Raw genomic sequence first — 14,929 nt, forward strand, 5'->3', positions numbered from 1 at the left:
GCATTTTCCAAGAAGTTCACAGTGTTCTCTTGCCACTTTAGTCCAGTTTGGAAATGATTCCCTGAAGCATGAACTGAATCATGTGTCTGTATTTGTCCCTTCAGAGGATCTGGACTTGGAGGAGGGTAACTGGGATATCCATGTGATCACAGGAGCACTAAAGCTGTTCTTCAGAGAGCTGCAGGAGCCTCTCTTCCCTTACAGTCTCTTCAATGATTTCATCTGTGGCATCAGTAAGATATACATTTAATCGCTTACATACTGTACACACTGGGGGAATAGGACTGTAGTGACTGACCAGTATGTGTTTTAAAATGACCAATCCAATGGTGATGGCAATGTAATGTCAATATATATATTTATTAAACGGCTCTCTGGAATACGGGATTCTGATTGATCTATGGCGCCATCTAGCAGTCTGATATTTCTGAGTAACAACCGCACATTCATATCTTAGACAAGGTTTCATGTGCATTTATTTATTTATTTGGCAAGTAGTCCTGTAATGGATAATGAGGATTCAGATGGTCATTAATTACAAATAAACACCAGCATAACTCCGACGCAAACCAGAGGTGAATTTCAGCTGTTTTAGCAATTTCATTCTTGTCACATAAATACATAATTTCAACACATCAATATTTTATGTCCATGCATTTATTTTTTAGGTTAGTAGCTGTGTAATAAGCAGGATAATGTACAGTCAGCCGGTTGTTATCGCAAAATAAACCCCTTTAGTGTGATCAAGACCAGATGCATAGGAGGGATCTTGTATTAGCCTTATAATATTTATTAAGTGATAATGACAACCTAGAGACATGAAACTTGCATGGCTATGTAGGAAATCAATTGCCGGTCAATTATATACTTTCAAAGTCATTATACAGAAATAGTTGAACACAGAATGCAGCTGTTGACCAATCAGAATCTAGTATTCCAGAGACCTGTGTAATAGAGCACAACAGTCTGGTTCCGGAAGTAAAAATCCCATTAACTTTTTCTAAATATGAATTGATTTTTTACAATAACTTATAAACCTTAAAAGGCAGACATACCGTGAGCTCCGAGGTTGTTCAACGATGGAATATACTTTTGTTGTAGCCTTCAGTCTACGTTATTTCAACTTCATTGTTTATAAATCATGCTTCTTTCCTGTTTTTAAAATTCTAATTCCTGGTGAACTACATTACCCATGGTCCAGTAGAGAAAGCTTCACCAATCAGAGAACCAACAAAGCCCGCAAAACTAATCCAGGAGCGACTGCCCACTCCAATGACGCACTGTGAATGATGCAATTGAGTTGGCCTCCCTTCACCCTTTAACTATTTATACTGTATATATTTGTAGTAGGGCTGTCAATTTAACATGTTAATTTAGTGCGATTAATTCTATTACAATAATAATCATAAAAATAAATAATCATGCCCCCTGACGCGTACATAATTTCCATAATAAAAGTACAGATTTTCCTTACATACCAGCAATTCAGGCTTGAAGTACTTTGGTTTTTTACGAGCTGTTACGATTTTCAAAGTTTCTACTATATTTAACTTGACGCAGCATCCTAAAAATGCGGCGTTTATGGCGCTGAATACCAGTGAGATGCTCCAAACGTGTCCGTCTGAGACATGCAGATGTACATAAAGCGACAATTAAAAATAGTGCAGATGGAATGCAAGAGTGTCTTGTGAGAACTTGACACATTGACGAACTGAATGCAAAATACTGTAGATTGCTGCAACTGTAGGCATGTTCAATAATATGAGAATAAAACAAACAATATATTGAGATCTTAAGCCACTTTTTGTATTGTCTAATCAATGTCTTATTAATCTGCCACAATAATGCAATTTATTTAAAACTGCATTTCAAACTGTGTCATATATTTATTATAGGCCCTACATATTATATTTATAAACATTTGAATTATTATGCATTTTTATATTAATTATATTTATTTGGGGGCCTTTCTCAACAAATAATGATTGTATGCGATTAATTGCGATTAATTAATTGGCATGTCATGTAATTAATTTGATTAAAAACTTTAATCGATTGAAAGCCCTAATTTGTACATATCGGAATATTTTGCAATAAACATACACTATATTGTTTCTATACATATAATCAAGAACGTACCTATCTACCTAACTACCTAATCAATAGTTCCCTTATAACACACTTGACGCTGCATGCTAACGCATATGGGAGTGTCCTTCCACACGACCTAGTTGAAACCTCTCTACAATAACGGTAATATTCTAATATTGGCTATGGTTTTTAGGCACGAAGCTGTTCGCTATAAAAGCAGGTGTGCAAACACCATTCCTCAGAATTTTCTTCCTTCAAGACAGCGATTAATCTCTCTTCTAGAAGCCCTCTACTGCTTCACTGTCGACTAAATGAGTCAGTGGGCAGAATCTTCACAGCAATGAGAAGACGCTTCGCTCCCCTGCAGTGTTCTGGCAAACATCACAACGCCTTTTAAAGATGTCGTTCCGTAAGTGTTCCTTGTGCGAGAGGCACATCCTGTCGTCAGATCTGCATTCTCCTCAAACAAATGGACAAGCAAGGCTATGATCCAGAGACATTCAAAGAGCTCTGCACCACTACTTAGCGTTTGCGAACCACGAAATTCACTGCACAGGCCATTGGCAAGTCAATGAGCAACCTGGTGTTTTTGGATCGTCACATCTGGCTGATCCTCACAGAAATGCGTGACACGGGAAAAGCCACTCTTTGATGCTCCAGTGTCTCCAGCTGGCCTTTTCGGAGGCTCTGTGAATAGAATTGCTGAGCACTACATCACAACTCCGCAACAATCACAGGCTATGAGACATTTTATGCCAAAATGGAGCAGTACTTCATCACAACCTACTCGCTCCCGCTCTGTCTCGGTCCAGTGCCTGACTTAAAACCCCACACCAGCTGCCTCAGCACCGGAAAATGTCACTGCCGAGTCACTGATAAAGCCACACAAAGGCAGCTGCCTCAGCGCAAGACCTGCGCCGACGGGGAAAACCCCCCATGCACCAAAGCTCTCCTGACACACAATACCGTTCCCCACTTCCCCACTGTTGTTTGTCAGGAAAGGAATATTGTTGTTCAAAATGTTGTTCAATATGTTTTTTCTGTGTCACACTAATCACATTCAATAAATTTGCACATTATGCACAACCGCTTTTCAGTGGTGAGCGGCACATTATATCATGTATGAACATACAAAGATGGTAAAAAAGTACAGCGCTCGCACAAGATGCTCACACTTTTTCAATAAAGGGCTTTCCAACTTCAAAGCCCACATATTTTGCACAACTGCTTCCCAGTGGTGAGCGGTGCATTATATCTTGTAATGAATTACAAAGACTGAAAAAAGATTACAGTGCTTGTTGCACATGCACGAGACGCTCACACTTTTTCAATACAGGGCATTCCCACTTCAAAGCCTCACATTATGCGCAACCACTTCCCAGTGGTGAGTGGCGCATCATACCTTGTTATGAACATACCAAATTGCCCTCAGTCCCATTACGCAGACGCGTGGTGAGTTCTTACTGGCAATTCGACTGGGTGCTAAAAAATTATCGAAAATGGTTATACGATCCAGTTTGCACATCGGCCGCCCCGTTTCAATGGTGTTCTATCTTCCACGGTTCCATCCGAAGATGCGCCAGTGTACGAGCCGAAATACACAATCTTCTCGCAAAGAACGCGATAGAGGTTGTTTCATTAATTAATAAGCCTGCTGTCCTGCTGCACGAATACGTGGCAAGTCCTCACAGGCGTGTTATAGCTGGTGTTTACAACAATCAAGCACAATCTGTGGTCTGACCACACGATATGCCGGTGTTGCGTGCACATACTGCAACACACACAGCGGGATTTACAGCCGTTAATTTCTCGTTCTGGAGAAGGACGGCAGGCTTTGGCCCATTCTAGTTCTGAGACACTTGAATCACGTGCATGCGACACGCCCATTCAAAATATTAGCTCAGAAACAGATCTTATCGCACATCCGCCCTCAGGACAGATTTGCGTCAACAGATCTGAAGGACACGTACTTAATGTATCAATTGTACAATGTTACAGATGGCTTTATAGATTCGCATTTGAGGGAACTGCGTATTAATTTAAAGTCCTTCATTTCAGTCTGTCTCTGGCTCCCCGCACATTCACCAAATGTATCAATATGGCGCCATATGACCCCATTGAAAATGAATGGTGTGTGTGTTTTGAATTACCTCAGCAATTGGTTATTACTAGCCAATCAGAGGCACTACTGAGCGAACACAGAGACTTGCTGCTTTGCCATATGGAAAATCTGGTCTAATGTCAACTGCCAAAAAGCACACTTTTCCCCAACCAGTAAATCTCCTTTTTACGAGTTCATGCATGCGCACCTCATGAATGAGTGCATACAGACCATTCTTCGGTGTCTGTTTCAGTTCAAACTGAAAAAATTATCACTGAAGTCATTTCATTTTCATGTGCATTGCGGTAACTCGCCACTGTCTGGCTGCTCTAGCACCATGGACAGCACCAGCCTTCTACCAACAGGGTGTTATGCTGGGTAAAGTTTTCAGAAAGAAAGTGCTGACCACAAATGCATCCAACATAGGTTGGGGTGCGGTGTGTAATGGACACCTGACTTTTGATACCTGGAAACAGGTGTGAAATGGCCATGACATGTCAACCACCTAGAGCTGCTGGCTGTCTTTTTAGCTTTGAGAGCTTTTCATTTTGATATTGTGAATCACCACAAAGTCCGAGTGGACATGGAAACAGTTCTGTTAATTATGCCAAAATGGCCCAATCAGCCATGGTTTCCGGAAATGATAGAGATGTTATACAGCTCGCCATGGGAAATACCACTGAGGAGGGATCTCCTCTCTCAGGCGCAAGGTACAATCTGGCATCCCCAGCCCAAGCTGTGGAAACTGCATGTGTGGCCCCCATAATGGAGCACACTAAATGCACCAGAACTGACGCATTCAGTCATGAACACCATTTTACAGACCAGAACGCCATCCACGAGACACCTCTACATGCTAAAATGGAATGTGTTCACTGATTGGTGTCTTTCACATGGCAAAAACCCAGTAAACAGCCCCATACATGAAATTCTCATATTTCTTCAAGAGTGATTAGATGCAGGACTCACTCCGTCAATGCTCAAAGTTTATGTGGTGACTATATCTGCGTATCACGCACCTGAAGCCGGCGCCACTATAGGCAAGAATGATTTAATCATAAAGTTCCTTAGAGGAGCAAGATGGTTAAATCCACCTCGGCCGGCTACAGTCCTGACTTGGGACCTAAGTTTGGCCCTCGCAGGGCCCCCCCTTCTAGCCTTTGGACTCCGTTGATTTGCACATGCTCTCCATTAAGACCGCACTACTGCTGGCTCTGGCCTCAGTAAAACGGGTCGGTGACTTACATGTACTATCAATTGACAATTCATGTCTGGAGTTTGGCCCCAGACTTTCAAAAGCCACTGTCAAACCCAGAAAAGGCTATGTGCCTAAGGTTCTAATTACGCCCTTCAGAGTCCAGGTGGTTCACCTTCAAGCGTTCTTCTCTCCTCCATTTAATTTGGATGAGGAACAATCCTTGCATTTGTTATGCTCGGTGCGGGCGCTACATGCATACATTTTTGTAATTAACATTTTTTTTTGTTATTAACAATTTTAATTGATTCCATGCAGCAAATCAAATAGACAGAAAATGCATTAACCACCCCCCCCCCACCCCCACCCGACACAAATGAGCACCCCAGTGGTCAAAAGCCAACTGACAAAGACACACATATAGACAATAAAACAGCAGAAAATGTTTAGAAACATAAAAAAAGAAAAAGAAAAAAAACACAAAAACACTAGTCTCTCTCCACTGCCCCTCCCCGAGAGCCTTCCAAAAAGGCTAAATAGCTGCCCCATTTCCTGATGTACAAATCCAGGTTGCCTAGCCTTCTACATGCCATCTCCTCAAATGCTGCTACCCTGTCCATCTCGGTAGACCACTCATGAAATGAGGGCGCATTAGTTGACTTCCATCCCCTGAGAATTACCTGTCTGCCAGTCATCACGCTGGTTTGGACCCAACTTTTGATATATTTATCATCTATATTCAGGACCGCCCCATCACCCAAAATACACAGTCTGGGGCAAAATGAAAATTGAGTGTCCACTACATCACACACAAAGCACTGAACCCTCAACTAAAACTCCTGGATCCCAACACATCCCCAAAAAACATGGGTTGTGTCCCCGTCTTCTGATTGGCATCGCCAGCATGTGGGAGTGTCTTTAAGACCAAGCCAATACAATCTAGAGGGGGTCCAATAAAATTGATGCAAAATCTTAAATTGCATCAGACACACCCTTGCATCTCTAGATGCAGACTTGATGTTTTTTAGGATCCTAGCCCACACCCCCTCCCCAAATGTCAAGTTTAGATCTTTCTCCCATAATCTATTGAGAGAATTCAAAGTTCCGTCCCCCAGACTCTGAATTAGCAGGGAGTAATACACTGATGCCTCATGACCCTTCCCAAAAGCAGCAATCACCACTCCCAGAGTATCCGCCACTTTAGGGGGGTGCGTGCCACTCCCAAAAACAGTGCAGAGTAGGTGGTGAAGCTGTAAATACTTATAAAACTGAGATCTGGGAATGCCAAAATGTTGAACCAAATTTTCAAAAGGTCTCAATACTCCACCCTCATATAGGTCACTGAGTGCATTAACCCCCCTCACAATCCAATCTGACCAACAGAAAGGGGACTTATTAATACATAGTTTAGGGTTCAGCCATATGCTCGAGGCTACGTTTAAATAAATATCCGAATTAAACACTCTGGACACTTTTGTCCATATCGAGTGCAAATGCAAAATTACGGGGTGCAACTCAACCTCTCCATCTAATTTGATCGAAAGGCTTTGCAGTGACAATTTTGGGGCAAGAACTTCCTTTTCAATACAAAACCAGGGAGGGGCCCTCTCAGGTGGAAGCGACCAATGAGCCAAATGTCTAAGGCCAAATGCATAATAATAAAACAAAATCTTGGGTAGGCCTAACCCACCATTGTCAATCGGCCTATGTAACTTATTGAAATTTAAACTGGGACGCTACCATTCCAAATGAAGTACTTCGCTATGTTATCAAATTGCTTGAAGTAAGAGAGGGGGACATCTACAGGGAGAGACTGTAGCAGGTAGTTGAATTTTGGAATACAATTAATTTTAATAACATTAACCTTCCCAATCATCGATAAATGTAATGAAGCCCACCTGTCCACATCATTCAAAAACCTCTTTATTAAGGGATCAAAATTAACTCTAACTAAATCAGACAAATTTGCTGGGAATAAAATTCCCAAATACTTAATTCCCTGTTTGGGCCACTGGACAGTACGCTGTCAAAGCTAAAGCTTCGGATTTAGACCAATTGACATTGTATCCTGAGAACCTGAAAAAGGAATTAATAATTCTGTGGAGGCAAGGCATAGCTCTAGTAGGGTCGGAGACGAATAATAAAATATCATCTGCGTAAAGTAGAAGCTTATGCGCCACGCCTCCTGCAATCACCCCTGGAATATCATCCTCCTTTCTTATCGTGGCTGCTAATGGTTCCAGGGCAAGACAGAACAATAAGGGGGAAAGAGGGCAACACTGCCGGGTGCCCCTATCCAGAGTAAACAAATCTGAAATTAGTCCATTTGTTTGTACCACCGCTACAGGGTGTCTATAAAGTAGCTTAATCCAACCAATAAAAGTACTCCCGAAACCATACATTTCCAAAATCTTATCTACCATATCAAACGCCTTTTCGGCGTCAAGTGAGATGGCAGCGACAGGAGTCTGATCATTTGCTACTGACCACATGATATTGATGAGACGCCTAATGTTATCTGAAGAGATATGGCCCCGAATAAACCCCACCTGATCTATATGTATAAGTGATGTCATAATTTGGATCTTATTCCTTTTTAAGAATCAGACTGATCCAGGCTTGTGTCATGGTTGGTGGAAGCTTTCCATTCTTTAATGATTCCATATAAACTTCTAACAAAAGTGGAGCCAATTCTGTAGCATAAGATTTGAAAAACTCAGCGGCAAAGCCGTCAGCCCCAGGAGCCTTGCCTATAGGCAAGGCCTTAATTACCTCATCAAGCTCCTCCAAGTTTATCTCAGAATCAAGAGAACTCCTTTGCTCAGTCGTCAGTTTAGGAAGATCTAATGGTTCCACAAAGTTCCTAATATTCTCATCAGTAGATGAAGACGTGGAACTATAAAGATCAAAGTAGAATTCTTTAAAAGCATTATTAATATCAATGGCCGAGGTAAATATTTCACCACCAGCAGATTTCACTGAGGGAATGGCAGAAAAAGACTCTCTCTGCTTTATATATCTAGCCAAAAGTGTTCCTGCTTTGTCCCCTGACTCAAAGTATGACTGTCTTGCCCTGAATAACCAAAACTTCACTTTCCATGACAAAATAGTATTATATCTATATTTCAGTCGGGTAAATTCTCTGAGGCCATCAGATGACATACGGCGCTTCAGCTCCACGAGTTCTTGTGCTTTGGATTTTTTGGTGAATGAGGCATACTGTATGATCCGACCCCTAAGAACCGCCTTAAGTGCCTCCCAAGCTACGCCCACAGAGGATACTGAGGACCAGTTGGTCTCCATATAGACAATGATTTCAGCCTTTAGCATTTGTTGGAAATCAGGATTTTGCAAAAGGGACACATTAAGGCGCCAACTATATGATTTCTTTTTCTCTATATGTGGCAACACCTCTAAACTCACCAGAGCGTGATCTGAGACTAAGATATTTCCAATTGAGCAATAAACAACAGATGAAATGAGGGATTTGGATATAAAAAAAAAATCTATTCTAGAATAAATCTTATGGACCAATGAAAAAAATGTATAATCCCTACCAGATGGGTTCAAAAGTCTCCAAATATCTGTAAGACCAAGATTTTTACACATCCTGTGAAGTGTCAGTGTTGCTCTGGGGGCTAACACAGTTTTGCTTCACTATGATCAAGGACTGAGTCCATCAAAAGATTAAAGTCTCCTCCCAATATTATATCATGAGGGGTTCCAGCGGTTTGCAGCATCCCTTCAAGATCTATAAATAGCCCTGATCATCAGCGTTAGGTGCGTAAATATTAGCCAAAATCAAACTTTGCCCCTGAATTTCAGCTAAAACAATAATGACTCTCCCTAATTTATCTTTAGTCTGTTTGAGACATTTGAATTGTAGATATTTATTAATCAATATAATGACTCCCTTGCTCTTACTTGAGCCAGCACTAAAGAAAACATGTCCACCCCATATCTTCCCAAATGTTTCAGCTTCCTGCGGGGAGAGATGTGTTTCTTGAAGAAGCACTATATCATATTTCTTACGCTTAAGAAAAGTAATAACCTTCCTTCTTTTTATGGGGTGCTCCAACCCATTTACATTCCATGTGGAGAGAGACAATCCACTCATATTAACATTTGACATTTTGATATAGTAGAAAAAATAAATTGTGTGTCAAAAACAAAATTATACAGACCATATTCCACATTAGTGAAACAATCAAACCCCGAACTTCCCCCCGAACAAAACAAAAAGAAAAAAGAAAACATGCGCATTAACCCCACGCACGAAAGCGCCAACCGCCGACAATCCCTCTAAACTCAAAAGATCCATGAACGCACACGAGCACCCATGACAACCTTGCCATCGGATTGCTCAATTTTGCCTCACAAATTTGTGACTTGTGAGGCAAAATTACATAACAGAAAATACTTACTTTGTAAAATAAACCTCAGCCAACAGGAAGAATGAACACAAAGAACATGTAGATTCATTCACAGAACTGTCTCAAATGTGTGATCTTCCACAAAGCAAATTCCAGCTGATATAAAACCGTTCAGATTCCTCGGACAGACAAACGAATGTTCAGTGAGCCAGCTGTTATGAGTTCAGCGGATGACGTAATCATTCCAATGTCCCGTAAAAATACTCAATAAAACAAACTCCAGCCAGCAGGAGGAATAAGCACGAAGAACGAACAGATTAATCCACAGCTGTCCCAAAGGAATGTTATTCAATAGAACAAGCTCTAGCCGCTAGGCGGAACCAATACAAAAAGAAACAAAACCAGCATCCCGGTTCCCCGGATGGTCGAGTCAATTCACTCGAGGCTGCATAAAATTATATACCATGACTTACTCAATCCGTCAACTTTATAAAAGATATCCTTTGTGTGAGCACGTAGATATTTTGTGGTCATCCGTAGTGTCCACTCTCAAAGTGGCCGGGAACTTAAATGCAAAAGTAATCTTCCATCAATGCAAAAGTTTCTTTAAGGAAAAGTGTTATTCACAAAACAAACTCCAGCCTCTCAGTGGAGCCAACGCAAAAGAAAAAAGAAACCAAAATGACGCCCAGCTTCCTCAAAAGCCAGAGTAAGTACAGCGAGTTGACCCACTCACATGAGAAACACCCAATGGTTTACTCACCCATTGTTTCTATAAAAGACATTGCCTGATTGGGACATGTAAATACTTTGCGACCGTCCTTCATTTCTATTCTCAATTTGGCCGGAAACATCAGAGCAAAAGTGATCTTTCGCTGATGTAAGAGTTTCTTACATTCCTTGAACCGATCGCGTTTCCCTCTAGTCGAACTCGCAAAGTCCGGGAACAAGAAAATATTATGGTTCTTCCAAGAAAGCTTCCCTTTGCTCCTCGCCTGGTGCAACACAAGATCTTTATCGGATGATCTCAGAAATTTGGCCAGAATCGATCGGGGCCTTTCTCCTTCAGCAGATCTGTGAGTCGGGACTCTGTGAGCTCGCTCGATTTCCAGCTTTGTGGCCTGTTATGTCAAGCAGACTCGGGAAAAGCTCATCTAGGAATTTCACCATATCTCTGCCCTCCTTATGCTCAGGAATTCCAACAATTCGAATGTTATTCCTGCGGCTTTTATTCTCAAGATCTTCAAGCTTTTCAAGGAGATGTTCCAAATCAACTTTGGTCGCGGGCGGATTAGCGGTTAATTCCCTCTCCGAAGACTCCAGACAATCGATTCGTCTCTCGACATCAGTCACTCTTGTAACTAACTAATAATTTTTTGTTGATCCATATGTACATGACAAAGAAAAACCCAACACCTATACAAGGAATCAACATTTTACATTTAAACCCCACTAATACAATCCCACCCTGACCCCCAATGAACACCCCGTGGTCCCACATAATAACATACACACACACAACCCAAAAAAATAAAATAAAAATTATAAAAATAATAATAAACATACATAATTAAACTAAACTACACTCTCCACATCCCCTCCCCAAGAGTCCCCCCAAAAAACTAAATAATCACCCCATTTTTTAACAAATAAGTCCCTAAACCCCAGCCTTCTACTTACCACTTCCTCAAATGCAGCCACCCTCCCCATTTCCACACACCACTCCGAAAAAGAGGGTACTCCATTCGACTTCCAACCCCTTAAAATTATTTGCCTGCCGATCATGAGACTGGTCAGAACCCAATTGTTTATGTGATTATCCCCCAAATTTATGACCACCCCATCACCAAAAATACAGAGTCTGGGACAAAGTAAAATTTGAATGCTCAAAACATCACACAAATAATTCTGAACCTTTAACCAAAAATCTTGGATCTTAACACCCAAAAAACATGGGTTGTGTCTCCAACAGCAGGTGGGTGTGTCTTTAAGACCAAGCCTATATAATCTAGAGGGGGTCCAATAAACTCTATGTAAAATCTTAAATTGCATAAGGCGAACCCTTAAATCTCTAGATGCAGACTTGACATTTTTTAGAATCCTGGTCCACACTCCTTCCTCAAATACCAAGTTCAAATCTTTCTCCCATAATCTCTTGATAGAAGTTAAAGCTCCATCCCCCACACTCTGAATTAGCAGGGAGTAATACACTGATGCCTCATGACCTTTTCCAAAAGCAGTAATCACTTCTTCTAGTGAAAGTATGTGCCGCTTTAGGGGGGTGTGTGCTACTCCCAAAAACAGTACAGAGCAGCTACATGCATACATTGAGTGCACCCGCCAGTTCAGACTGTCTGATCAGCTCTTTGTGTGCTATGGAGGATGCACAAAAGGAATGTCCCTCTCCAAGCAAAGACTTTCTCACTAGATCGTCTATGTGATTGCCCTGACTTACGAATCGCAGGGTATGATTTGCCCAATTGATGTTAAACCACACTCAGCTAGAGACATGGCCTCCTCATGGGCATGGATGAACGGTGTGTCTTTACGGATGGTCTTCTCAAAACATATTCGCATGGTTTTACAACCTAGACATAATGTCTCTCTCTTCACAAGTCCTCTCTGTTTAGAGCGCTTGCTATTTCGTTTGCCAAATATATACTTATGCCCCTCCCTTTAAGTACATGCTCCCCATCATTTTACACAATTGCCTGCATTTAGGCCATTGTAATTTACCATAAAGTCACAAGCACTTTCATTATAAATAAACTCCTTTACCGACTGGGTTCGTGAAGGGGTTCATTCATACTATATGACTATAGTTCATATATTCATTCTGAGTGCTCCCCTCCTGGCCCAACATGAGGGTCACTCACTTGTGGCATACTCATGTCAGTCGCCATCCTGTGGGACTGCAGCGTCATGTTTCCTCTCTGGAAGGTTATGTCATGTAGTGTGGCGTGATGGGATTCTGTTCCTCATATGTGTTAGCATGCAATGTCAAGTGTACTGAGTTGTAAGGGAACATCTTGGTTACATAGGTAACCAAGACGTTTTATGCTGTATATTCTCATCATCGTATTTTATTTAATTACGTCTTTCACAGTCATGGGATTGTAGTTCTTGCCCACATGAAAGACTGTAAGTACACAGTCTTGTACCTTTGTCTTTTTGTTAAATTTTCAAATATGTTTTATTGCCTCAGAACAAAGTTTGTAATGTTGTGATTCAACTTGGTGTTGGTTGCTTTGATTCATGGCTTACATGCAAAGCAAAGCGAGTATTTTATGAAAAGCCTATGCAAAAAATTAATGTGAAAAATATTTCCGGAACAAAGACTGCTGAAAAAGTGGGCAGGCACTGTTGCAATCTATACATACTGTATACAGTACCACTAATCACAAAATAAGAACGTGTGCACCCTACCAGTGTTTATTCATAGTTTTGTGATAATTATATACTTTTTTCTTTGATACAGAAATCCCTGAATATTACAATAAACTTTCCCACATGAAAAATCTCGTAAGGTCTTTACCAGCGCCCAACTATGACACAATGGAAGCGCTATTCAGCCATTTACGCAAGTATGTCATTTATTTACATAAATTTTATACATGTATTCACAAAGTGAAAGTATTTATGTGAATATTTCTGTATCTTCAGCATGTCTCTGTTTTTTTTTTTTAAATTTTAGGGTCATTCAACATGGAGATGAAAACAGAATGACTGTACAGAACGTGGCCATTGTTTTCGGCCCAACGTTACTCAAACCTGAGGTGGAGACAGCAAACCTAACCATGTACATGGTCTTCCAGAACCAGATTGTAGAGTTCTTGCTCAGTGAATTTGAGTCTATCTTCCACATGTGAATACATAAACTATCATGGGCAAATAATAAGCATTAGAAGATAAAACTTAATGTAAAATAGTTTTATAAAATAGTTATCAGCTACTCTTGGTTTTTATTGCTACAAAAAGAATATGACAATTAAATAATAATTAAGTTTAACTTTGCTTTTCTATAGAGGAGTGCAAAACCCTGAAGGTTTGAACAATTAGTTTCTTTAGTTTCTACAATGGTTTCCAGTGGTTACAATTTCCAATGTGAAAGTAGTTTAATAATATTTAAAATTACAATGTTCCTATGTTTAGGTAAACTATGTTTAAATAATTGTTTATGTTTTTCTTCTTCTAATTCTCTGTAACATAGAAATGTACAAAGAATATACTGCAGGTTTGTGACTGTAAATTGGGAATGCTGAGTTACATGTATATTGTTATTTAGCCACAATATTTTGTGGTGCAAAAATATAGTGTCTGTGAACTGGAATTTGCACATAGATTAAGCATTATTATTATATTACAACCTGCCGTACTCATAAAATAATCATTGTAAGTTGTTTGAAGGTGTGTGTATATAGAAAAGGCATATTTATGCTGTAAATTACTTGGAGTAAACAGGTTTTTAATAAAGTAACTCTTTTATAAGTTATGCTTCCCTGACATATTTAATTATGTATTTTATTTCTTATTGATGAAATTAAAGCATGCTTTCATTAAAGCAAATAGGGGACATTTCTGAATGACACAAATTACTCAGACATAAATTCATGTACATTTTCAATTAAATGTGTAATCCAAATTGTTATGCTATTAATATCCATAATTAATACAAATATATTACATTTTAAAAGAAAGCAGAATTGCTTTCAGCAAAATTGCTACAGGCCCTACTCGCAAGTATAACGCTGCAAATTTATGTAGGCCAAATTTAAGTTTTGTTTTTCAACATAACTATGAGTTGTTTATGGGAATATTACCAGTGTAGTTCAGTAGGTCTACTGTATATGAAATTAGGCTTAGCCTATGTAATTAAAGATGCAGTCAGTATTTTTTTTTTCCTCATTAAAAAAAAGCTTTACTGCTAAAGAAATCAATAGTAATTTTGAAAAGTATGTCTAAAATCATGACCACTCATATCAGATGAAGATTGCTCCAGTCTTAACTCCAGTCATATCAATAATATTTTAAAAGCTGTTTGATTCTACATGTAGAAGGTCCCTTCATGGGGGCTGCCATGCTGAGATCACACGACCAGCTGAATATTACCAAAGTACATTTCAAGGCAAGTCAGTCCACTCGATGGCCAACCTGGGAATGCTCCCAAGC

The 14,929-nt window shown here is 40.1% G+C and overlaps 1 protein-coding gene across 2 annotated transcripts in view; it reads left to right on the plus strand.

Annotated features, from left to right (window-relative positions):
- The window catches only part of LOC127427381 (rho GTPase-activating protein 27-like), a 68,056-nt gene extending 53,808 nt beyond the window's left edge, over nucleotides 1–14,248 (plus strand). For both annotated transcript variants that reach the window (XM_051674970.1, XM_051674969.1), the window contains 3 exons: nucleotides 105–233; nucleotides 13,239–13,344; nucleotides 13,455–14,248. In XM_051674970.1, coding sequence (XP_051530930.1) covers nucleotides 105–233; nucleotides 13,239–13,344; nucleotides 13,455–13,629 — 410 coding nt within the window. In that variant the 3' untranslated portion in view covers nucleotides 13,630–14,248. The remainder of the gene's footprint in view (nucleotides 1–104; nucleotides 234–13,238; nucleotides 13,345–13,454) is intronic.
- The last annotated feature ends 681 nt before the right edge of the window (nucleotides 14,249–14,929 follow it).

Source organism: Myxocyprinus asiaticus, chromosome 36, assembly GCF_019703515.2.
Source record: "Myxocyprinus asiaticus isolate MX2 ecotype Aquarium Trade chromosome 36, UBuf_Myxa_2, whole genome shotgun sequence".
In the NCBI taxonomy this organism is placed as follows: Eukaryota; Metazoa; Chordata; class Actinopteri; order Cypriniformes; family Catostomidae; genus Myxocyprinus; species Myxocyprinus asiaticus.